This window comes from Etheostoma cragini, chromosome 13 (assembly GCF_013103735.1).
Source record: "Etheostoma cragini isolate CJK2018 chromosome 13, CSU_Ecrag_1.0, whole genome shotgun sequence".
Taxonomy (NCBI): Eukaryota; Metazoa; Chordata; class Actinopteri; order Perciformes; family Percidae; genus Etheostoma; species Etheostoma cragini.
In genome coordinates this window covers 5,232,936-5,257,079 of record NC_048419.1, presented here as the reverse complement: position 1 = coordinate 5,257,079, position 24,144 = coordinate 5,232,936, and the positions used below count along the sequence as shown (strand labels likewise).

The 24,144-nt window shown below is 38.2% G+C and overlaps 3 protein-coding genes across 4 annotated transcripts; 1 reads left to right on the top strand and 2 right to left on the bottom strand.

Moving 5' to 3' along the window:
- The first annotated feature begins 10,062 nt into the window (after positions 1 to 10,062).
- On the top strand, positions 10,063 to 14,552 carry gng3 (guanine nucleotide binding protein (G protein), gamma 3). Its single transcript, XM_034889239.1, has 3 exons — positions 10,063 to 10,395; positions 11,291 to 11,390; positions 13,118 to 14,552. Exons 2-3 carry the CDS (start codon positions 11,292 to 11,294, stop codon positions 13,244 to 13,246), a joined length of 228 nt encoding a protein of 75 aa, XP_034745130.1. The 5' UTR covers positions 10,063 to 10,395; position 11,291; the 3' UTR covers positions 13,247 to 14,552.
- A 998-nt stretch (positions 14,553 to 15,550) lies between these two features.
- banf1 (BAF nuclear assembly factor 1) lies at positions 15,551 to 18,631 on the bottom strand. The gene is made up of 3 exons (XM_034889238.1): positions 18,507 to 18,631; positions 17,219 to 17,384; positions 15,551 to 16,726 (listed from the first exon to the last, which is right to left on the bottom strand). The coding sequence occupies exons 2-3, from the start codon at positions 17,342 to 17,344 to the stop codon at positions 16,580 to 16,582; spliced, it is 273 nt and encodes a 90-aa protein (XP_034745129.1). The 5' UTR covers positions 17,345 to 17,384; positions 18,507 to 18,631; the 3' UTR covers positions 15,551 to 16,579.
- A 2,009-nt stretch (positions 18,632 to 20,640) lies between these two features.
- prdx5 (peroxiredoxin 5) lies at positions 20,641 to 24,025 on the bottom strand. 2 transcript variants are annotated; one of them, XM_034889233.1, is made up of 6 exons: positions 23,632 to 24,011; positions 22,244 to 22,378; positions 22,022 to 22,153; positions 21,355 to 21,393; positions 21,210 to 21,274; positions 20,641 to 20,998 (listed from the first exon to the last, which is right to left on the bottom strand). In XM_034889233.1, the coding sequence occupies exons 1-6, from the start codon at positions 23,725 to 23,727 to the stop codon at positions 20,893 to 20,895; spliced, it is 573 nt and encodes a 190-aa protein (XP_034745124.1). In that variant the 5' UTR covers positions 23,728 to 24,011; the 3' UTR covers positions 20,641 to 20,892. The 2 variants fall into 2 exon arrangements, with proteins under 2 accessions (XP_034745124.1, XP_034745123.1); XM_034889232.1 differs by having other exon boundaries at positions 21,210 to 21,393; positions 23,632 to 24,025.
- Between the last annotated feature and the right edge of the window lie 119 nt (positions 24,026 to 24,144).

Here is a 24,144-nt window from a genome sequence, read left to right as displayed (position 1 = left end):
AGAGGACTTTTGCTCCTATTATTTTATTTTTATCTGAGACAGAGGACAGGGCCACCCAGGCACTCAGATAGTCCAGAGATATGCACACATACAGTATATTACTGATTAAAACTCACTTGAAGAGAGGGAAGGTACAGTTTCTGTATCCATAAAAACCCAAACAAATCAAAATCCGATTAAACGTAACTGCACGTAAACTTTTACAACTGAGATAAACTTTGTCAGCATTTGTTTTTATTCTTGTAATATTTCATCTTAATTCCAGTGCCCCCTTTTCCAGCTTTTAACAAAATGTCCTCCTCCATGTTTTTAAGACCAAAATGCCTTCAGTTTAGCCTTTAGTGTAATCTGGTCCCCCTGTGTTGTCATTATAAACATGACTTTGTAAAATTATCCTGAATTTTGCTTGTTGGATTTATTTTCTGTCTAAAAGAGTTTGATATAGGCTTTATATTTTTCTACAGACAAACGTCTTCATTATGTAATGTATACGCATTTACTGTAACTGTGTATTTAAAGTTTTTTTCATGAATCTTTGTTATGTAAGATAGGCTGCTCGGACAGAACGCCAGCTTCCAACTCTGCAGTGACACTAAGGATCTTGAGCCGTGCTTTGCGTTGCAGTATTACAGTTTCACTGTTATCAGACCTCAGTAAACGCAGGTCAACATACCGCATTCCTGTTTTTACCTTTTGCCTTTATTTCAGCTGGAGAGGTTTCAACCAAACATGCTGTCACTCCTCCAGTCTCTCCAGCTCAGCTCCCAGTTGGTGTGTCATATTATTAACATTTGAAGAGGGCCTGTTGCTATTGCTCCTTGATTTTTATACAGACTTTATGCAAAATGGCTGTCGAAGCAATTTCTTTCTTTCCAGGTTGAATGGACTTTGAGACAGTGCTGACCTCAGACGTTTGTACTGGAGAGATACATGGAAAGAAAAAGAACATTTTCTCTTTAATTCATATAAACTGAAGGCCCAGTGTCTCTGTGAGTGTCGGTGTGTAAAAAAAAATCTTCCATTTGTATTTAGCACTTGAAAAGAGGAAAGTTATTACAGTATGTATGATAAGGTTTTGAGAACATTGTATATCCATGCATTGCTTATTTGTAGGGACTTAATTATTCCTGTTTGTACTATGTTGGTCTTTTTAGTTGTTTTTTAAAGGTGTTATTTCCTGTACCAAATATTGAATTGAAGGATAATGACTCATGGGACTGATGATGATTATAAGATGATTCAAGAGAAAAGCAGATCACCTCCTTCCTTCCTAACGGGGGTAAGAACTCTTCAGGTATGACCATCATAGTAATGCTGTGCTATTTCACCCCAGCGCCCCTCCTCCTCCAGAGACCCAACAACTCATGTTAACCTGTGATGCTCCTTTTTTTCGTAAGCAAATGTAATATTTTCATATTGTAGTAACTGGTCCTTGTATCAAGACTTTGTTTTTACCTTCATGTACTGACTATACTCTTCATGATTCTTTCAGATGCACTGTGACTAATACAATGCTGCTATATCACAAAGACTTTTATTTTGTACGTCACATTTAGCTGACGAAAAGTGGTGAATATCGCTAAAGGTGACCGTTGGAGTGGACTTGAATATGGAAGCCCGGCTTACATTGTTCCAATTTAATCCAGGCTTTATTCTTGTGCTGCCTCGGGGCAGTGTGATCATCTTAGAGTGACTGTGTGCACAACAGAAGGATCTGTAGCCTTTTCCTGTTGGTCTTCCTTAACACGCATGATAAAAAAGGATAGAGAAAGTAAAATGTAGCAGTAAAGCCTTTTTACAAGCTCAACTCATCGCTCACTGTGGTCAATAAAACTGTGATGTTGCTTTTTTCTGGAACTGTGTTAATCTTGTGGAAAGTTTTGTTGTCTAGGTTAGGTCAGAGTTTTATCATTGACTTCAGTTACGTTATATGAGGAATATTTGACACTAATCTCTGTCCTTTATCAGGATTTATGGGGAAAAAAATACACGGATTAAATGACTTAAAAGCTGTTGAGTTAAAACATTAATCCTGTAACTGAAATTTCGACAAGATGCATATTTGTATCACATGTTGCGATATATAATATACTTCCTTGATATATGCAGCGTATTTTTTGACATTTGCGTCAAATTTTAATTCACAAATTGAGTGAAATCCAACACATCTATGAAAAGGACATAAACAAGATTACACAGATTTCAAAGATTATTTTGAAATCTTAAAACAACATTAATCTAGGGATGGACATATTGGTTGGTTGGTTGGTTGGTTGGTTGGTTGGTTGGTTGGTTGGTGGGTGGGTTGGTTGGTTGGTTGGTGGGTTGGTTGGTTGGCTGGTTGGTCCACCACTTTGGTCCTGAATGAAATATATCAGCAACTATTGGATGGATTACCATGAAATGCGTCCCCAGAGGACAATTTGTAAAAACTTGAATCCCCTGACCTTTTGTGTACAATCTACACGTCAAAATGTCTGTTTACCCAATATTTTAGTTTGTGACCAAATACCTGCAACGCTAATGTCATTTCTATGAGCCTCAGCTGTACTTTAGTGCTAATTTGCTAATGTTAGCATGCTAACACACTAAACTAAGATGTTACACATACACCTGCTCTCTAACTATGTTAGGATGGTGGAATTAGCATTTAGCTCGAAGCAGCGCTGTGCTTAAGCCTGCTAGCACGGCTGCGCTCACTTCTTTGTTGTTTAAGACATAAACATAAAAAGTCTTCAATTAGTCAATATTAATGTGCGTATTAACATTGTTCTGATACAAATCTGCACATTTTACCACAACCTGCATATATTTTCAGTTGCAACAGTGTGAATGGCAAAAGAAGATTCAGTTTAAATTCATTAGCATCTATATACAGTATATGTAGCTGATTTCACGATGTGATGTCAGGTATTTTTTAAATAGAATCGGTTGACAAAAATAATACTGAACAACAATGATGTCTATTACAATGTCAGTAGTGCAAACAAAGTTAAAAACCCACATCCATTGATGAATTTTGTAGTTATATGTTTGCTTTTGAGGTAAACTACACAAAGCTAACTTATGAAAAAATGCATTTAGATTATGTTTGGAACATGTTTAATTTAACTCTTCATGAAACAAAATATATTCTTAGTGCACATGGGCATTGGGCCATATAAACTTATTTATAAGGCATATAAACCCCCCACAAAATGCATATAAATAATCTTGTAGCAGAAAATGTTACGCAAAACTACAAGTTGAGTAAATATACTTCAGAGAATGTGTATCAAGTGTCAAGACTATTCTCTCAAATATGAACAGGCCTCACGTGCATCAATGACTTCCAAAAAAGGACTAAGTTTAGAAGATTTATGCAGCAGCAGCATCTGCTCCATGGAGTTACAAGGATGTAGATGACAAGAAAAGTGATGTGTGTGGAAACTGATCATTGGTATAGATGTGACTACATTGTGTTGGCACGACATCAAACTCCCAGCCAGGCAGAACAGTTGTGCAACACACTAGTTGCACTAGCTTCATAAAGAGGTTTGAGGAGCCTCAGTGGACAAACTCAGTTGGCACATGTACTTTCTCTTCCATTTTTACATGTTTGATTAGCGCTCGCTCTGATTAATCTGGTTGTTGTGTTGGTGAGATTGTCTTCTCTTTTGTTGGTTATTGCTTAATTTGATAATGTTATTACATTCTAAATTGTGCAGTACAAAACCTGATGGCTGGATTGTGAATTGAAGTTGTTCTCCATGTTAATTTCTAGTAAACACACTGGAACTGGCTCTTTTCATTAAAAGAAAAACCTGAAAAATGATCATTCTTGGCATTGTCTGTTGTTTAACTTTTTTACGATTGTTTCTGTGAGTGCGCTGGAAGCTTTGGGGGACTCAAACATCCCACAAAAACCTGCACCGTGATAGGCTGAAGCGCATCCTGCAGACAGATCACCAGCACTCTCTGAATTAAGTCAGCAGTGTCTATTTGGAAAGTATTGAGCAGTGACATTAGTGTCAATACAAACGGCCAGCTGCAATTGATGATACAGATGGTCACCCCACCCAGATCTGCTTCACTCATCCTTACGTAAGAGCTGGTTTGGGATTCACAACTCTGTGATTGAGCACCCGGGGCGGATCGATCAGTTAGAGAGGTTAAAACAAACTCACTGTCGGCCAGGCAATAACTCCTGCAAAGTAAAAAGCATAAGCCGCGTGGGGCGCTACCGTACTGACTGTTTTAAACTGTGAGGGCGAGGCTTGTCTTTTTTGACTCCTCGATCTCTAATTTGACAAATCTTAGTGCAAGTGTTGATCTCAGGATTTCCTGTTTAACGATAATCTATATTTTCATTTTTAGCCGTCCTAGGGGCGTTGCTCCAGGGAAGGTAATGTCACTGTATCGATCCACCACTTTGGTCCAGACTGAAATATCTCAGTCTAATTGGATGGATTGCAATAAATGTTTAGGGTCCTCTGAAGATGAAACACATATACATTGGTGAACCCAAAAAGTCCCTACCCTGACTTTTCATCTAGTGCAACCACATTGTTATTTGTGGTTTTAAAGGTCCCATTACATGCTTCTTTTTGGATGCATTTATTTAGGCCTTACTGGTCCCCTAATACTGTATCTGAAGTCTCTTTCCCAAAATTCAGCCTCGGTGCAGAATTAAAGCCACTAAAGCCAGTCCCACAATGAGCTTTCCTTAGGATATGCCATTTCTGAGTCTGTAGCTTTAAATGCTATTGAGGAGGAGAGAGGGGGACAAGGTGGAGGCTGGGGGTAGGCCTTGACCAACTGCCATGCTTCACTTGTTTGCAAGCCATGGTGTCTCTCCGGGGAACTCATATTAAGGTTTAAAAAACTCATAAAGTGAAATGTTCATGCCATGGGTCCTTTAAGAGAAATATCTCAATAGCTATTGGAGGCATTGCCATGAAATTTGGTACAAAATAGCCATGCCCCAGTCAAAATGAACTTTAAGAACTTTGTTGATCCCTTCACTTTGCATCTAGCACCATCATCAGGTAAAAGTCTAAATTAGCTCCTACAATCCAAACAATATGGGTTTAAGAGCAAATACTTGCTAAACTAATGAAATTGCCATCAGCTGCATATATGCAATATTAGCCCAGCAAATAGCCTAGCGTCAAGTGAGACTTTTTTAACACATGCCAAGGAAACCTTTTTCTACAAAGTCACAAAATGCTGTGGTAACATCTCCCTGAAAACATATTAGACAAAGCCCTTTAGTAGTATATAGGAAACAGGTTTGCACAGGAAAATCTCTCAGCAACAATCCAATAATTATGAAACAAACCAGAATGTTGCCAGTGCATGCCCTATTGCCCTTAATTAAATCAATATAATAGTTTCTGACATATTTATTGGAGATTATTCTGAATGTTTCCATATCAATGTTTTGTTGGCACACACCTGCATGACAATTGCTAACAAATCTGTTTTCACTTCCAACGGTGCTCTGGTGTAAAATATTCTCTCAAATTGCACTAATAGAAAAGGAAGGGGTCGTTAATCATTATGGACGTTTTACTGTGGTTCAATTCTGGAGATAATTGAGATGCAGACCCATTAAAAGCCCCTAGTCATCATCAGACATTAACCCTCTGAGTCCCACAGATAATGAATCATGTATTTCGTTAACACCACAGCAACCGTCGAGCTTGAAACATGGAATCAATGGCCCAAATGGTTCGGAAATGAAAATCAACATTATTTCAATATTTATTGACGTCAACCTAGAGGTAGACAACTGCCTTGCAATGTGCTGCATGGATTCAAATAAAAAATGTCAACAATGCATTGACCGGGTCACACAAGTTTGATTTGAAACAGCTGTTTGTTTTGCGATGGCAATGATAATGTGACAGCGTTACACAGGTGGACAACGAGAGATGACTTCCATTTATTCGACGAGACAAATCAAACATTCTAGTCACTAAACTTCGTAATTACTGAACTGTATGCATTTGTATTTGCGTCACATACTAAACCTATTTTTTGTTTATTCATTTTTAATGAAATGAGTAAGAAATTAAGTGATAACACTCAGGTTTTGAGGTTTCCACACTTGAAGGCTCCAGTGTGCCTCGGCATTAATTTAATTCAACCTAATTAAGAATGACTAATTAAAAAGAAACGATTAAGAGTGAATACGTTGTAATATTTATAGCATTAGATAATTAAACATTACATTGCTAGCTATGTGCATTTTGCCCTCTTATTTTGGAAAAGGTTTACTTATCTTGTACCTGATAAATAAGTTGCCACAGCAGTCATCTGCTTTACTGTGTACACTTTTAACTATGACATTATTATCATTAGGGGAGCATATTTGCTGGATGTCATGCACCCCCACTAATTACACCAGAGCATAACCTGCTGAGATGAAACAGGAGGTCTAGTGGACCATCTGGGGAGCGTTTTAGACACGGCCCTTGCGGTCATGTACTGGTTTGTAACTGCTGTCACTGTTTTTCAGAGTTTGTGCCAGGACAAGAATTTTTCACATGGATATAAACTGGTGCTCAAATTACAAGCAATGCTGCCAAGTCCCTGCTGAATTTAAATTTGGGTTTCAAGTGTAGATGTGTTGCCTGAAACCAATCTGCTCAGCAGAAGAATACATGAAAACATTTGGCCTAAAAACAATCATGAAAACCAGGGATAGTACACAACAGCTGCTATTCAAACGGCAGCCTCATGAGAAATCATCGTTTATTATTCTATGTGCTCTCATTTTTTTGAAACTGAGACACAGGGCTATTTATTGTATATTGTGCATGTATAGAATGGAGAGCATTTACCTTTCTGCAGTCATTACGAAATAGCAGTATATAACCCATACATGGTTTATAATACTGTTTAAACAGAAATCAATAATTAGTTAATTTCTTCAATGTCTTGTCCAAGAACTGGTAATAAGCATTCATCAAATGTTTATGTGCTGGATTTTTCCTAACATGAACTAGTTGTTGAGGAATACCTTTATATTTTTCCATACTCTGCATCTGCTTAAAGCTACAATGTAGTCAGATAAAAGCATATTGTAATTGTTTATGTACTGACTATAAATGCTAAATACAGGGTTAAATGAAGTATTAACTGATAAAAGCGTTTTCTGATCTTATTTCTCGAAGTGAAATGAACAGTGAATACCTATGGTATTAGTAAACATAAATATGATCAATATTGAGTGATAGCATTGATATTAAGGCTCTGAATCAAAAGGGGTTTTCAGATTTTCAACAATTCAGTATTAGTACTGCTATGCCGTACTGAGTGCATAGTTTAACATGTTAAAGCCAAGACTGCGCCATGTGAAAAAGCTGTGCCAAGCCCAAGCTTGTTATTCCTCCTCCTGTTCACTTCTTTCATCAACAGACATTTGACAGATCATAACAGGAAAATTACAGGAGAATTTAATAACATTATTGGCTGCTCAACCTTGTATTGTGTATCTTACCAGGACGCATTTGGGACACAATTGGAACAGAGCCATCTTTTATGGTATTACTTACACCTGTGCTTCAAAAAAATACTTAATGATGTAGGACACCTTTTACAGTTTATGTTACAGATTTAAAAAACAGGAATTTGTGATTTTTTGAAATATAATTTGATATTATTGAATTCCTGTTTAACTAACTTGAGGTGTCAATATACTCTTATTATACTCTATTTTACTATAAAAGTTAAAAAGTCTCTTACAGTGGGAGATACATTTTTAGCTCCTTGGTTATGAACCATGATCAAATAATTTTAGGTGAAATTCGGTTGTAACTTGCTCTGAAATCCATGATTTTCTGCCTCAACTTTAGCCTGCAACTGGTTTGTAAAAAGTCAATTAAAAAGCACTCTGATTTGCAACTTGTTATTCAGTTAATCTGGTCCAAACATCGCGACATAATCATTAAGACTAAAGTTGCCAAACTTTTTTTGCCTCTTGTTGATTTTCTCTGAAAAGCTTGTTTCTTAACTCGGACCTTCCACAAAATGAATGAGACATTTTATCTCTGAATATGAATTGACATTTTCACCAGAAAAAGGTGAGGTTGACTTGAGTCACATAGGTTTATACAGGATTACCTTCCTTAAATGTTCTGTAATTTGTACTCATAAATTGTACTAATGGGGTTGGCAGTAACTCAGTCTGTGGGGAGTTGGGTTGGGAACCGATTTGAATATTTACCTCAAAAGAAGTTGGGGGTTCACGTATCTCCTGACTTGTTGTTAAAAGTGTTTTTTTACAAAGTGAAAGATGCAGTCAAACCTGCAAGCATCATCCAGCAGATGGAGTCCTTAAACTGCAGCCTCAGTGTATAAATCACGAAGTTCCTCTGCAGTCCCTGGCGGAGTAGTAATAAAGATTAAAATCAGTCAATGCAACACAATAAAAAGCTAAATGTTGAAATAAGGACACAGTATGTGAGCAGCTCTTTGATCTCTGATGTTTACACCAAGCTGCAGAAGCTTCACCATCTTATTTTACAATTTACTAGAAGATTATCCTTTCATTTGCCCTTCTAACATTCATAAAAACATGTTTTTTCATCTTTTAGTGAAATTTACAATATTACTGGATTATAAGAACTGTCATGCTGTGTTGAGATCACCAGAGGTGACACGATATCATCACGATAATAACGTCACGATACAATACAATTGCATATAATTTTAAACATATTTTGCGATATATTGCAATTTATTAACTTTTTTCCAATTTCAATTGATGTCCCCAAAAGGAAACTTTGTCAACATGTTTTATCTAAAAAGATTTTTTTTTAAATTGTTCCTCTCACTTCACTTTCTTTGCTGCAGAATGGGATTCTCATGCAGACAAACTTACCAATATTAAAAGATCAATACCTGGAACGTGTGTATCGATACAGTATTGCCACGGAAAAATATTGCTGCCCCTACTACTACTAAAAAAGGACTATATAGACTAGTTTACATTTGTTTGGTGGACTCACCAAACACCTTTTAGTAATTTTATTAAATTCTTCTTGTTATTTGACAATAGAATTATGTTGAATTTCCCCCAAAGAAAAAAGAACAGAACAAGAACTGTTACTCAGTGTATAAAATGTTCTCAATAAATCTCACCACCCAACACAAAGCTACAAATGTACATTCAAACATTGCCTTTTATTATATGTAGCCTATTAATGTACATAGGCTAAGTTTTGATTCTTTTTGATACAGTCTACGGTTTTTCCCCAAAGTAAGCTAGTTAGGCATTTACGACGGCAAGAACGAAGGACAAACAAGCTAGAACGCGAAACTGCCTCATCGCTACCAGAGATATTACAACTAAATGAGACGTCACCGCCGAAAAAGACAAGTGGGGGACACAACCATAGCGCCATTTAGGCCGAGAAAAGGCTAGCCTAGCAAAGATGGCGTCGACGCCATCTTTGCTATCTATATCTGGGGCTATTTCGAGACTTCAGTTGCGTGTAGCCGGTTACCAGCTCGACCGTCTGGACGAGAATCCTCGGAATTTCCGATGGAGATGTATCACGTTTAATGGGAGGTACTTCGGTCAAATAATCTTTATTCTATGTCTGCACAACTACAAAGGATTTCTATTCATTCAGTCAACGTTACAACCTAGACAGCTCTTCTCTCCACAGAGTCTTTGGTCTAAAAGCGTTGTAAGAGCCTGGCTACTGACAAAACGACACCCCCTCTGCTTTTCCGTCCGTCCAACACATTTAATTGTTTTCCTTTTTATTATTCTAGTATGCGAGAAAACAGACATTACTTTCATCTGTAGCACATACACAGTCATTTAAATACCAGCAGAATTTTTTTTACAATTTCAACTGTGATGTTAACCACTAAACCAGACTGCAGCAGTCCCCATAGCAACAGAGGAGAGGGTGGGCATCACAAAAGGCAGAGAGAGACGTAATGATTCAGGCCTCTTAAGTTCACAAACCAAGCTGTATATGCTCTTTTAGCACAAAAAAAAAACAAAACAAAAAAAAACACACAGACATCCTGTTCAGAGATTGAAACCTGAGAGATGGCAACCAATTTTCCCAGCACAAAAATGGTACAATCTGCCCTCATTAGAAAACCTTCACCAATGGCTCCCCCCTCCCTCCATCTGGCAGGTACCACTCGTTGCCGAGGGGGTGATCCTATCCATCCACCACAAATCTAGTGCTCTTATTGTGGCAGAATTGCAGTGTGCTGGGCTGTACAGATCAGGGTACCATCCAGGCTTTCGTCTGTGAGGGGTGGGGTCCGGCTACACTGATACCACCAAACGGAAGCTTACAGAGGGTCACGGAGAGGCAGAAAAAGAGAGGAAATCACAGAGAAGAGGGGGGAAGACTGCATCTGAAGAGGACTATAATACGGGTAAGGAGAAAAGGGGGTGGATGGTGATAGAAGGAAAAAGACAATGTAGAAAGGTCCAGAATGGTTTAAATAGATTCGCTCTTTTGCTGCTCTGCTTTCCCCCCCCCGTTGACAATCCATGGTTCCTTTTCCATCTGTGACACATTTTATTCAGTCATATGTAGGCCTATATTTATTCATAATTTCATACGTCTGTATTGCTACAATGCCAATTTCATTTTATATTTGATTTGTGTATGGTTGCTGTATTCTTGCTCGTAGTGGGAGAAACTATGGGCCCTGGTGAATAAATCTGACCATTTGGCCCAGTTTGTTTCTTTTACATATGATTAAATATAGAGTTTATAATTTTGTTCCCATACACTTTGACATACTGTAGCAAACGAGCCAATTCTATGACCATGTTGACTGATATTTAGACTTCATTGTTGGAGACTGACCGGTTTTATTTTTGCTGGCTATGCACCTAAAGCTGCCAAAATATATGAATACGATTTAAATACTATCATCGTTGAGCTTAGCTTTCATCATATATGACATCATAGTGCTGTGTAATGTTTTGTCTTAAAACTCTTAGTTCACCCATATAGTTCATTTAAACACCCTAGAGTCATGTATAAAAACTCTAACAATTAATAACCCTAGGTGCAGTTTGTGCAAAGGAAATATACTCTTAAACTTATTGCAACCTATAAACATTACTTACACATTTTTTGTATTTTTTGTAGAATACATTTAGAGAGAGAAGAATTGTATTTCAAGGCTTCATGAATCAGTCATTCCTGAAGAAGAAGCAGGGCTATATGGAAACTACTAAAAAAAAAAAAGGTTACAGATTTAAAGAATGTATGAAATTAAAACCATGAAGCCTAAATGTTGCTGTGTTTGTGGCCAGGATGAAAGGAGACACCCCAGTGAACAGTACAATGAGTGTCGGTCAAGCCAGGAAGCTGGTGGAGCAACTGAAGATAGAGGCTAGTTTCTGTCGGATAAAGGTAAGACAAGCTGGACACCGATATGAATCATAACAGTGTAATGTGCTAAAAACACAATAAAAAGGGGGGTTGATGAGTAAAACAATACAATGGATAAATCCAATCCATTTTATTTATATAACACATAAAAAAAGGTTTATTAAATAACATTGTCTCTTAATTTGACTTTCTGAAAAGCTGGAAAAGTCCAAACTGGCCAACACTGTAATTGGTTTCTATGTTGTAGTAATTACATGTCCACACAAATTATAGTAATACTACCACACTGGTTTATATTGGTTGATATAGCTGCACAAGCCAACCCTGCCCTCTGATTAAAAAAAGTAAAGGTTAGATTTAGCAGCTGATCATCTATTGTACATTTAAGCCTCAAATCAAAGTTGAAAGGACAGCACAAATGCACTTTAAGTCGATGCGTTTCATTGGACGGTTTCCAAAAGGTTTTGGCTTCGGTCATGTTCCTAATGGCATCGAAAACACCTTGCAGTGGCACATTGCACTCTTAAAAAAGAACTATTCATTAGTGTGGAAACACAGTAGGGGACAAACTTATATATAACATATAATACATATATATAACAGACAGTATTCCGCTGCTGTCACCTCTGACAGAAGATATCTTTATAAGGGGAGATTGGACTGAGGGTTTGCCCTAAGAGAGACATGAGAAAACGTTTTGTGGTTAGACCGATTAGGTGCTTAAATTACCTTTACAAAATCGTTTCAGTGTTTCATCAACTCGTAACAGGGTGAACGAGACTTCTGCATTCGCTTTGCGGCTCTGTACCGGCTATTACGGCACTATCCAAGTTTGCCAGATTGGGTAGTTCTGGGTCCGTAGTTCCAACCTGTGGTAGGTTGGCCGAAGCGGGAAAAGTTCTTTAGTCTTGCTTTAAAATATTGAAATAGAAATCCATAAAGCAAAACTAGAGGTATTCTATGACTTTTCATTTTTATATCTTCATTTCTATTTTTTAAAACTCAAAGAAATGTAAACCCAAACATGAATCTACTGATTAATCTTCATTAGCTAGATTTCAGCTGTCACTAAAAGACACTGGCTTAAAACCCAAGACTGTGTCAAATGCTAATGTGAGGGGTTGTAAATGGTGTCATTATTACGCAATGTTATTACAACTCCACCATGTATATAATGACATGCATGGACCTCAGACAGAAACAAAGGATGTAATACATTTTCTCCAGCCATCTGCTGCCATGCTAAGGAAAAAGATATTCTAAAGACCAAGAAGTTCAAAGTGAAAACTGGGAAATTATACCCATCATTACTAGAGCTGTAAGACAACACACTAATGATCTTTATGAGGGTTACAGATAGTGTTCTAAACCACATCTTATACATGCAAGCTACAACTGTGAACTAAACTAATCTGTATGATCCTGAATACACTGGTATGTTGACCTTCTGTAGTTAAATAAACAGCTTTACCTGCAGCAAATACCACAATGAAAAAGTGGACAAAAAAGTACATAGTCAGCATTCACTGTACAACCAAAGATATTCTGGACATACTTCAGAATATGAAGACAACCAAGATGAGGGTTTCCAATGTGTAAAAACATGGCAAATGCAGCCTCTAAAGTCATAGACTGATAGAGTAATGAAATCAAAAGATAAATGTTGACTTTGTGTAATGCACTAATGGTTAAAAAGGAGTGTAACCTTGTTTATTAATCGCCCTTACTCTGATCATCTTCATCCCCAGGTATCAAAGGCGGCAGCCGACCTGATGGCGTACTGCGACGCACACTCCTGCGACGACCCCCTGATCAGCCCCGTGCCCACCTCAGAGAACCCTTTCAGGGAGAAGAAATTCTTCTGCGCTCTGCTTTGAGCTCAAACAGGGATTGTTGCGATTAACAGTACAACTGTACAGTATGTACATGTATGTACAGTGTGTACATGTACTTGTGATCTAAATAAGACATGTACTATAGTAACCTTGCATAAAAGCTGCCGATGTACAGTACACAACCATCTACTAAATTCTTGAACGGCTAACGACAGTCTCAGTCCTTCAATCCTTCAATCAATAAAGAATCAGAATCCTCATCACCAAAAGAAAAGGAAGGACGTCTTAAGAAATTTAAGAAACGGCTATCATGTAGTTGAAAACACATTTAATGCTCATACATATTACAGGTACCTGCCAAAAAGGAAACAGTCTGGGCATCAGGTGTCTTAACAAGCTCAAACAGTCACAGGAAGAGACACATATTATGGATTCTACAGCATTTGACACTTAAGTGGGAGGCTAAATTCCCACATTAGGGTTTTGGATTATGGTGGTGCTACATGTCTCAGATGCTACTCCGATAGGTCAGGGCTAGGTTTTCCCCATAGAAATTTTCCATACATTTGAGACCTGATAACGAAGGAAAAAAAGACAAGCCTGTTAGGTAATTAAGTATGCCCTCTCCCATGTGGCGATTTTGTGCAGATGGAGGTAAAGAGCTTTTTAAGATTACACATGCTTTACTTACAGGTCCAGGTCTTCATTCAGTGTTCTTTCTCCATTAGGATTTAGATTGTCCTTTACAGTACATTCCATCTATTGACAATATATTTTGTATTCCTCATTCACGTTCCTTTGTTTGGGCAGTTACTTGTATCTAGCAAGGACAGCAGCTGTTAATAAGTGGATTATATAAATGTAATCAATTGGTTTCAAGGGTGTATTAAGATTGTGCTCATTTCTATACTGTTGCCTTGGTGTGGATGTGCAAGTGTGTGTATGCATAGGTGCTACTGTGAAACTAAAGCAACAATTCTGAGCATCTGATCATTGTCAAATCCAGATTTTATAGCTCAATAGCACAGACCTAAAAAGAAGAAAAAAAAACATTCCAGGGGTTATGGACATTTAATTATATAATCTAAGCCATTAAAAAAAAAAAAGGAATCTACTCTGTTATGAGTCTGTCTGTTATAATATACTTTCAAAGAGAGATGTGCATCATCATTTTAACCAATCAGGTATGAGAGGCTCTCCAGGCTAGGGGTCCTTCGGCTCAACGTCTCTACTCATTGTGAATCGAGGACTGATGTGAACGACTTGGGAATTAACATTTTAATTAAAAAGTGTCACTTTCTGTGATTATGTCTACAGCACAGGCTTACTTCTGTTAAATCATACCCACGCCAAAAAATAAATTAATTAATTTTAAAAAAAGCTTTCAGTCAGAGTTCTCTTGGACATGGTCCCAAGTCATGGGTGCCACAGCATCTTCAACACAACAAAACCTTTAGGAGCCCCTGCTCTGGACAATTCCCAAAATGAACCAATGTATTTTCAGTGTCTTGCCAACATCAAATTTGAAGCTTTGGCGGGAGAGTAACCATGGCATATCAAGTATTGAAATAAAACATCCTGTTATCAAACGTTTTCTCTCATTTGTGATTTTATTTGATAGAATTCAAATCTTTAATAAACATGTAAAAACAAATTTGTCCAAATCTGATACTATTGGTTTATTTTTAATAAGAGCAATATCACAACTGAAGTTGCCACAGTCAAGTGCAAACACGTCAGCCAGTGTTTAAAAAAAAAAAAAAAGAATTAAAAATAAATTAAGATAAAAGCTGCTACACATTGGTTACATCTTAAGTTGGCAGATGGTGTGTGGAAGACTAATTGACACAGCCTGGACGTTGCTGCAGGTATTATAGTTCATCTGAGTGAATAAAATGCTTTATCTAGCATACATTAAGGCATCACAAAAACGTCAAGCTCAGTTATGAAGACCTGACCTAAATCAGGCCAGTTGGTGCTACAAAACACATCTGTACTGGATATACTGTGGTAGCTCATCTTCATTTAAGCCACTGGAAACTGTGACCATGGATTTATCTTTTTGTAAAGAAAAAAGGATGAGTTTTACCTCACTCTTGTTAAACTACGAGAAATTCTACTGAATCTTTAACTACATTCTATTATAGGAGTACAGCATTTCAACGCCTTTAGTTTCTTAGGGACAAACAGGGTGCTGACTGGTTTACTGCATCACGTTATAGTTTTGACTTAGTTGGCTGTCACATAATTCTGACAGCGTTTTATGAAACTCTTACACCCTCGTAGCCGCTTAAGCACACCAACAAGTCGCAACTCATTTTTCTTTACACCCGGCTCTTCCAACAAGCACAAAATGTATTGTTTGTAATGTATGTTTACTGCCAACTTATCTGGCAGAAACATACTTGTCAGTAAATTATTAGATGGAAAGGCTGCAGCAATCAGGAATAGACGTGTTTGAGCATGTTGCATTGGTATCTTTATTCATATACTTTTCCATCTCGGGTTCAAACAAACTTTGAGCAGACCATATGTGGGGGTCTGGTCATGCCGTTTCTTTGAGATCAAAGTTAAAAAGTTTTTGTAATAAAAACAGCTTTTCTGCTAAAACCAGTGTAACATTTGTTTTGAGGATTAGTTTTTGTGTGTCACATAAATCTGTCACACACGCTGTAAGACAAATCAAACAGACAAAGAAGCCCAAGAGTGAAAGGTGAGTACAAATAAGTCTAGATTGTACTGGTAAATCTTCAGGTTACACAGAAAGAAAAAGGGGTGCTGAACTGAAAACACATCAAGATTTGTCTTAAGGTATAATGTTTAAACATAGAACAAGCTAGCCATGTTTAGCTGAAAAACATTCCCAGTACATGACCAACATCGATGAATCATACATTTAAAATTCAACCTTTTTAGCAGGCGGTACATACAATATTCCAATGACAAAAATTAATATTATGAACATGAGCCGCTTTTTCCCAAAACTGGAAACTAACAGTTTTTGCCTGAGGGCACCTCCATAGTTGGTTCTCACAGAATAACGTTAATAAAGGCTGCATTACATTTAGGTGTCCCTGTGTCACAGGCCTGCTACTTGCATGCTGGCTCAGTGACATAGCATGACATGACTTACTGTTATTAGTTAAACCAGCTGCTTTTACTTCTACTACAACCAGCTTAAAAAAAACTGCTATAAAAGGGCTAACCGGGTGAGTTATGTGTGAATTCAGTTGGGGGGGGCCAAAGGATTGACTTCAATATTCTCCCTAGAGTGTTCAGAGTGAGTTCATATACATGGTGTAGCTGAATTGAATCAAGATCACAGATGTAATGTACAGTATGGACTTTAGAAGTATAAAACAATGACTGAATGATTTATAAGAAGGCGTCACACCAGTCTTTAAGACAGCCAAAGCAGTCACCTTGTTGTTTGACATTTGCCCCGCAAGTGTCCTTTAGCCAATCCCGGAAAAGCTCCTCGTCTTTCTTTAGCACTAGAAACTGCCCGAGGACGACATACGCCTGGGAACAGATATAAAAGCAAAACAGAAAATCGAATCAAGACAGGAATGTAGTTGTTACAGTATGTCCTGCATCAACAGCTGTGTGTCAAGGAGCCAATGGTTAATCACAGCCTGAAAAACAGCTTAGGTAAGTATTTCTTTGCAGCTTCATAGTGATGCTTACATGAATAGAATATTGGTATGTAGAAACAGGTTGGCTAACTCAAGGCCTTAAAGTCACACACACACGCACACACACACGCGCACACACACACACGCACGGTTTTAAGGGGAACTAATTGTTACCCCACATATACTGTATACTGGTTCTTACTCTAAAACATTAATTGCTATTTTTACATAACTACAATTTGTATTGTAGTTCAATTTTACAAACATTACATAAGCTGGAATATTCATGTTACTTACTGGCTGCTTTTCAACCTTCTATGGACAGAGCATTTTGTAAATTTATATGGTATGATGTGCAAATATTTCAAATCTCCATTACCTTGTCAAAACCTTTTTCCTCCAGTCTTCTGCCAAGGACCTCTCCAATGCCCGCAAGAGCCATCACACGCTTCTCGCCCATGGGCTCGGCCACAAAATCTCTATGTTTTTGGGATGTCGACGACATGGCTGCTTTCGTAGGCCGTCAAAGCTCACCAACTACAGAACTGTAACACAAAGACAACAATATAAAGTGAAATGCTGTAAAATCCATGCAAACCCATAACTTAAGTTCTCCATTATTTTCTTAAATTGTTTTGTTCCCCCCCTTCTGATTGAACATGGGGTTAAATTTGACTCAGTTATTTCTAAGTTTCAAGTACGCATTGCCATCAAGTGAACAGTGTAGCAATACAAATATTGTGTGCACTAACCGTATTTAATATTTGAATGGCTATGAGTCAGAAGCCAGCTTCGCTTTCCTACAGATGCCTCGCCTGTTAGCTTAGGATAAATACTTTTACGAGATACAATCAATCTTGGCAACACTCCTAAACTAACACTCGATACAACTGGGTCTTGATGCATGTTTAAGTTGTTGTAACAGGCTGTTAAGTTTCAATTTATATTAAAATTACTCCAACCTCAGTCAGTTTCGTTTTTTACATAGAGATACCCGGAAGTTGGTCGAAGAAAATATATGTAAAAACAGCGGGTATAATTACTTTTACATTAACCTAACATCAGCAGACGTTCATGGGTAACGTTACCTGATAACTGCAAACAAGCGGCCGCTGCAAAATTCTTCATTAACAGAGTAATTATCTAAGTTATGTTAATATTTGCCTGGTACTCAAACAGTTCCACACCTAACACTGCACACTGGGTAAACATCCATGTGTTAACTTTACACTTATTGATATCTAACGAGTGACTAGCAACAATACGAGTATTCCCTCAGTGTTGAATTGCGCGCGCAATACATTTTAATACACAGCTTTAGCACAACGAGCTAACGTTCATTACAGTCAGACTGCGCCAGCGTTTATTTCCCTTACATGTTGGTTTTTCTTTGCTTTAAACGTGATAAGATCATGAAATAATCCCCGCCATAGTCGAAGTAGTTAGCTAGCACTGTGACGCTAGAACCACGTTAGTAACGTTAGCGTTAGCTCAGAATTTAGGCGCCGTGAAATTAACGTTAACTTTACGCTAAAGTTGCTGCACTGTAGCTAGCTTCTTACCAATAACTGTAACTAATGCCTCCTATCGTTTAACGCTACTATTATTTGTTAGCGGCATATTTTAGCTACTGACAGCCACATGTTAATGGTTGAGTATCAACTTACCTTTTAGTGTGTCCAGGCTGAATGTTAGCGTAGCTTTCTGGAGCGCGAGCGCCACTGCTTTCTGTTTCCGAGGCACCGGCGACCACAATGCAATGCGCCCCTTCTTGCGTCTTTACGTCACGGGGCGGTGGCATAGACTGTACATATATATACGTATTGAATCAATCAATCAATACATATACAGTCTATTGGTGGTGGTCACTATACATTCCCTGTAAAGTGTCTACTTTCTTTAACTGTCTATGAGCGTCTATGATACATTCCTAGATTGTTTACTTACAATCTTACTTACTTTTTTAATAGTTTATTTGAACATGTAAAACATTAAAATAAAAATATATATTCATACATTCATGCATACATATATATATGATTAAAATGAAAAATAAATAAGGCCATGTACTTCTCAGCACAATCTTCTAAAACTGAAAGTCATCCAAACAAAAAATTCCCATGTTCAAAAAAGAGTGGGAAGAAGTTGATAACTTATCAGGTCACACCCCCTTTCTCTACTTTCATCCTTTAGTAAACTGAAAATCTTATGCTTCACTTATTTACACATCATAGACACAGATGCATACATACATACACAAATTTACACTGTTTTTGCATCTTTTCTTCCCTTTCTTCTTCTTTACATACCCTCTATCTATGGCAGATTAAATAACACATCCATACTAGACTTAGTATATAATATATTAGCATATAGATCTGTTAGTATGTAAATATATTAGTATATAGAGATATTAGTATATAGATCTATTAGTATATAGATGCCAAGAAACCAAACAGTCATTATACAATACTATAACTTCAAATCCTTTTCATATCCCTCTATTATATTCATTTTAAATAATCTCTTGTAATTGCTCATTGCTGTACATGACAACTTATACCAGATTCATGCTTTGAACAGTCACTTGCACTGTTTTAAAAAGATATAGCAATGTGCTACAAGAATTTGATCCTGCATAGGTGTGAAGGATGAATTAAACTCCGTTATAGCAATATCCTTTATAAAGTATGTTCATACCATGTGCTTGTCCGCCCCATGTCACACCCTCTTAAAATGGCCACTTTATTTGGCCAATTTATATTCTATGCATGCTTATTTTCAATCAAAATGTATTGTATGTACTGTAAATTATTTGTCATCTTGCATCATTCATCATAATTAAATCACAGCCGTGGGGGATTTTTTTAACACCAACTAAATGACCTGGTGCAGTCAGGACAACTTAGAGCTCTGAAGACATGGAGATGGTTGTGGATTTCTGGAAGAACACAGCCCCACCCGCCTCCATCACCCTGGGTGACTCCAGGTCCAGTCCTGGCACTTCCCCGGGATCTAACATCTTCCAGGACCTCATCAATGAGGCACAGGCATTACTTTCCTGTAACAGCTAAAGAAGTTCAACCTGCCAAAGACAATGATGTTGCACTTCTACACGGCAATCATCGAGTCCACCCTCCCCCTACTCCTCCATCCGTCACGCTGCTGCCACTGCCAAGGACAAGGGCAGACAGCAGCGTGTCATCACTCTGCTGAGAAGGTGATCGGCTGCCATCTGTCATCTCTCCGGAACACCCTCAGGACCCTGAGGTGGGTAGGAAAGATTGTGGCCGATCCCTCCCACCCTGGACGCAAACGTTCTGCGGTCCTTTGGGACCAAACTTCCTGTCCCAAGAACAGTTTGCTTCTGACTGCAGTAGGCCTCATCAACAAGACCCGGGACTCCCACTGACAGATTCTTAACCCCCCCCCCTTTCCTCAGTCAATTTATGCTACACGTCCTCAACAACTACCCCTGACCACTTCACATATTATATATTGTAAACTTTTGCGCATCCCCTTATGTGTTTTGCACACCCTGCACTAAACCATACAGCCTTCCTTCTATCCCTTTCTAAAAGTTTTATTGTACATTTGTTTTAATTAAATGTCTTTTACACTGACACATCTACTTGTATTTATGTTCTTGACTGTAGCAGTACTTGGTTTCTTTTTAATAAATGTTTTCACCAATTACACCAAGGCAAATTCTTTGCATGGTAACACTTCGTTTGTGTAATACATTTGATTTTAAAATAAATTAATTAATTAATTAAAATAAATAATACAGGAAAAAAGTAATTATTGCTTTCAGGGAGAATTTTATTTACTCACAAGGATCAGGGTACAGAGGACGATGCTAGTTTCTTTGGCTTTCCATTCGGTCATATTTGTGCGCATTAATTACCTTCCGGCTCCAATTTTGACATTAGCATCCATTTGACTTTTCCATCCATTTTTAGGAAAAGGAGGAAGCTTGGACAGTATATTATTGGGCTTTGTTAGTGCAACTTTTAAAGTAAGTATGTTTGGTTTAATAAGCTCTCAATAAGCCTACAGGTCAGACAGAACATTGGAAGCCAGGCTGCAAGTCAGCCCAGTGCCATCAGGCTCCACATTGATCTTCTTCACCACTCCATCTTCCACCAACATGGCGTATCTAAAACAGAGGTTGAAGCACACAATAACGTTTGATTAGTATCATTCTAAAAATACTGTTATAAAATTCAGATATTCAACTAAAATGTTGGACAGCTGTTACCATTTGCCATTACAGTAAATAAGGAGTGATTTCTGTTACAGTTTAAGTTGACATTTACTTACAAATGCATCAATTATTGCAAAACTGACGTAGGCAAAAGGATCATTACCTCTTGGATCGCTTGTTCCCAAGTACCTGCACAATCTGATCACTGTCAAGCAGCAGGTCAACAGCCTGAGAGGCAGAGAGAAAAAGACAGATGAGTACACGGTCACATTACAGAGAACTTTAATATACCAGACACTTAGTTTTACCTTTGTAAACGCTCCGGTAGGATCAGCCAGCATTCGGACCTACAGAAGAAAGTGGCAGTAAGCTCAGCATTCTTTTAATATGAAATGCCCAGTGATATCTGCTGTGTCATCAAACCTCTCTATTCTAAGGACACTAAGAAACCATGACGTAAAGGAACTGATGTCCTAAAATCTCCTGAGAGCATATTGTCAGAAGGACCAAAAGGTTGTGTGCAGTTAGTTACAATTTGTAAAATGTCTATATTGTGCACACAGCCCAGTGCACCACAGTCTTTTGTTTCAAGCAGATTGCTGGGATTGCACATTGGGCGAATCCACAGCCAATGACAATTCGTCATTTACTTTATATACCAAAATGGCTGACAGGAATCCAAAGCTCCTTAACATCTATCATTTGACCCATCATGAACGTTTCCCAGCTGGTTCGGTGTCTTCTCTGCTTCCTTTCAGGATGATGTTTTCTTTGAGTTCTGCCTCCAAAGACCTTCACCTTGTTCTACTTTCCACATACCAAAATGGCTGACAAGAATCCACGGCTCTTTGACATCTACGATATGCAAATATTAACACCCTCTGAATGACAACGTTAAGTGGTCGGCCTTTATCTAAAAAATTTGATGCAGGTTGTCATAGAAATTGCTGATTGCACAAACATTGTAGTCCATACCTTGCCATCTGTTCCATGCTCCTTCCCCCAGGCAGCCATGACAAACGCGTCATTGACAGAAATGCAAGCGACTTCTTGTATTCCTTTACTCTTTAATTCCGCAGCCTGCTGCACAAAACCTGGGAGGTGAGTCTGAAAGAAACAAGACAAACGCAACGTCAGTGGATGCAATGATGCTTGAGCAAAAGAACCAGCAAACAGAGATGATAGTCCGGACTAGACCTTGGAACAACCAGGGGTGAAAGCTCCAGGTACTGCAAAGAGGACTCCCTTCTTCCCTTTGAAGAGCTGATCCATGGCCACCTTATTTCCTGGCTCCCCCTCCTGGACCTCCACTGCAGGGAGTTGTTCACCAACCTGTTGGGGATTGAGAAGACAATAATACATAAGAAGACCCACAATCACAAATTACCATCACCACAATTAACAGCAAATGATACCAATATTTTCATCTGCCTCTGCAGGCAAATTGCATTTCTGTTCTTACTAGTACATTCAATCAGGTGACTCATTAAGTCAGAAAGTGTCAGCATACTTACAGTGGGCCTGTACTGTACTACTACATATCACTTAGTACTACATACATACTGTACAATGTACAGTATAGACTTGTGACAAATATTTCATGAAGACATTGCTTTATGCTTTGGGCTTCTTAAAAACGTAAGAACATCAAATAAAACTTTATTTTAATTCCATATTTAGTCAACTTGGGTTCAAATAAACAAGTCTCCAATTGGGCCACTTATAAATACTTAGATAGGAGCAAATGATGAAAAGCAGATCATATGAACTGAATAAAACATTGTACCTGTAATAGGCCTGTAATAGGCGCACAGTTGGGCTGGTGGCCCATAGCGAGATATAAAACAATTGATGTGACAAAGTAGAATTATTTTATCTTTATGTGGCGGCCACTGGAGGGCGACAGATCACCACATACAGTTGCTTGTGTTTCGGAATGGCCGAATGCCATGAAGTTACTGGTTAATCCCACTGAGTGCTTAAAATCATTTTCAGGAATACATATACATTGAACTTTAACAATGCAATTTAAGATATTTTAATAACTATAATTCTTAGTAACGTTACAATATGTGCAACTGAGAAGTTCATGCACCCTCAGACGACCTAGCTGTACGTTAACTTGTATGAATAAGTATTTTTTATACACATATTTACTGACACTATATTCAACAAAGAAACTAAAACAGGACAACGAAAGTTTAAATTAATAACATTTTCCGAACTGCCATACAAAGCACTTGAACAGCCAGCTACGTAGCTGGACAGTAGACAGCTAACGTTATGTTAATCATTGACAGTTTTGCATAACGCTACGTTCAAATCACCAGCAGATGTTGCAAGTACCGAGAGGACGGCAACGGCGGACGCCATAAACAAATAAAGTATATCTTCCTAGCTAATGACTGTCATGGCGACGGGTTTCAGTGGGACAAGTTTGGTTAGCATGGTGAGCTACAAAGAGTAAGGCGATATAGCTAACTAGTCGTTGAGTGTAGTTATAGTTAATTCTCAGTAAAATACAACGACACCCTCAGTCATGTAGCACGCACCGCTAATGTTAGCTAAACGCATGCAAGTCTTACCTGAATGGGCATTTTGACAACAGAAGAAGTGTGTAGCAGCCTCGCGCGCAGGATGACACGGCTGCTTTTAATGATAGCGCTCGTGATGAAAAGCATTACGGCTCGCTATTTAACCAGTTAGTGTTGAGAAAGTCCTGCGGTGTGTTGCAGGCTGTCCTTTGTCCTGTGCTGCGTTTCGGCTCTCAGACACACCTCAAGCTGATTTAACGTTATTGTTACTCCGATTTACCACACCGTTACTTAACCTACACATGGGTTAGTAGTGTCCTACACCATTTGCCTGTTGGGACTTAACCTCGCTTCCAGATTTGGGCCTGCTAAATCTTTATACTGCGCCATCTGCTAGCAAGAAGCCCTATGTCTAATGTAGCTAGTATTGGCCAGACTGTTTGATAACGTTGTGGAGTGAAGTTAAAACTGTTTAACGTTATATAAAATCAGCGGGTCACAGTTCTATCTATCCATCCATCCATCCTATTTATTAAATATGAAGCAGGCAAACCTACATTGAGG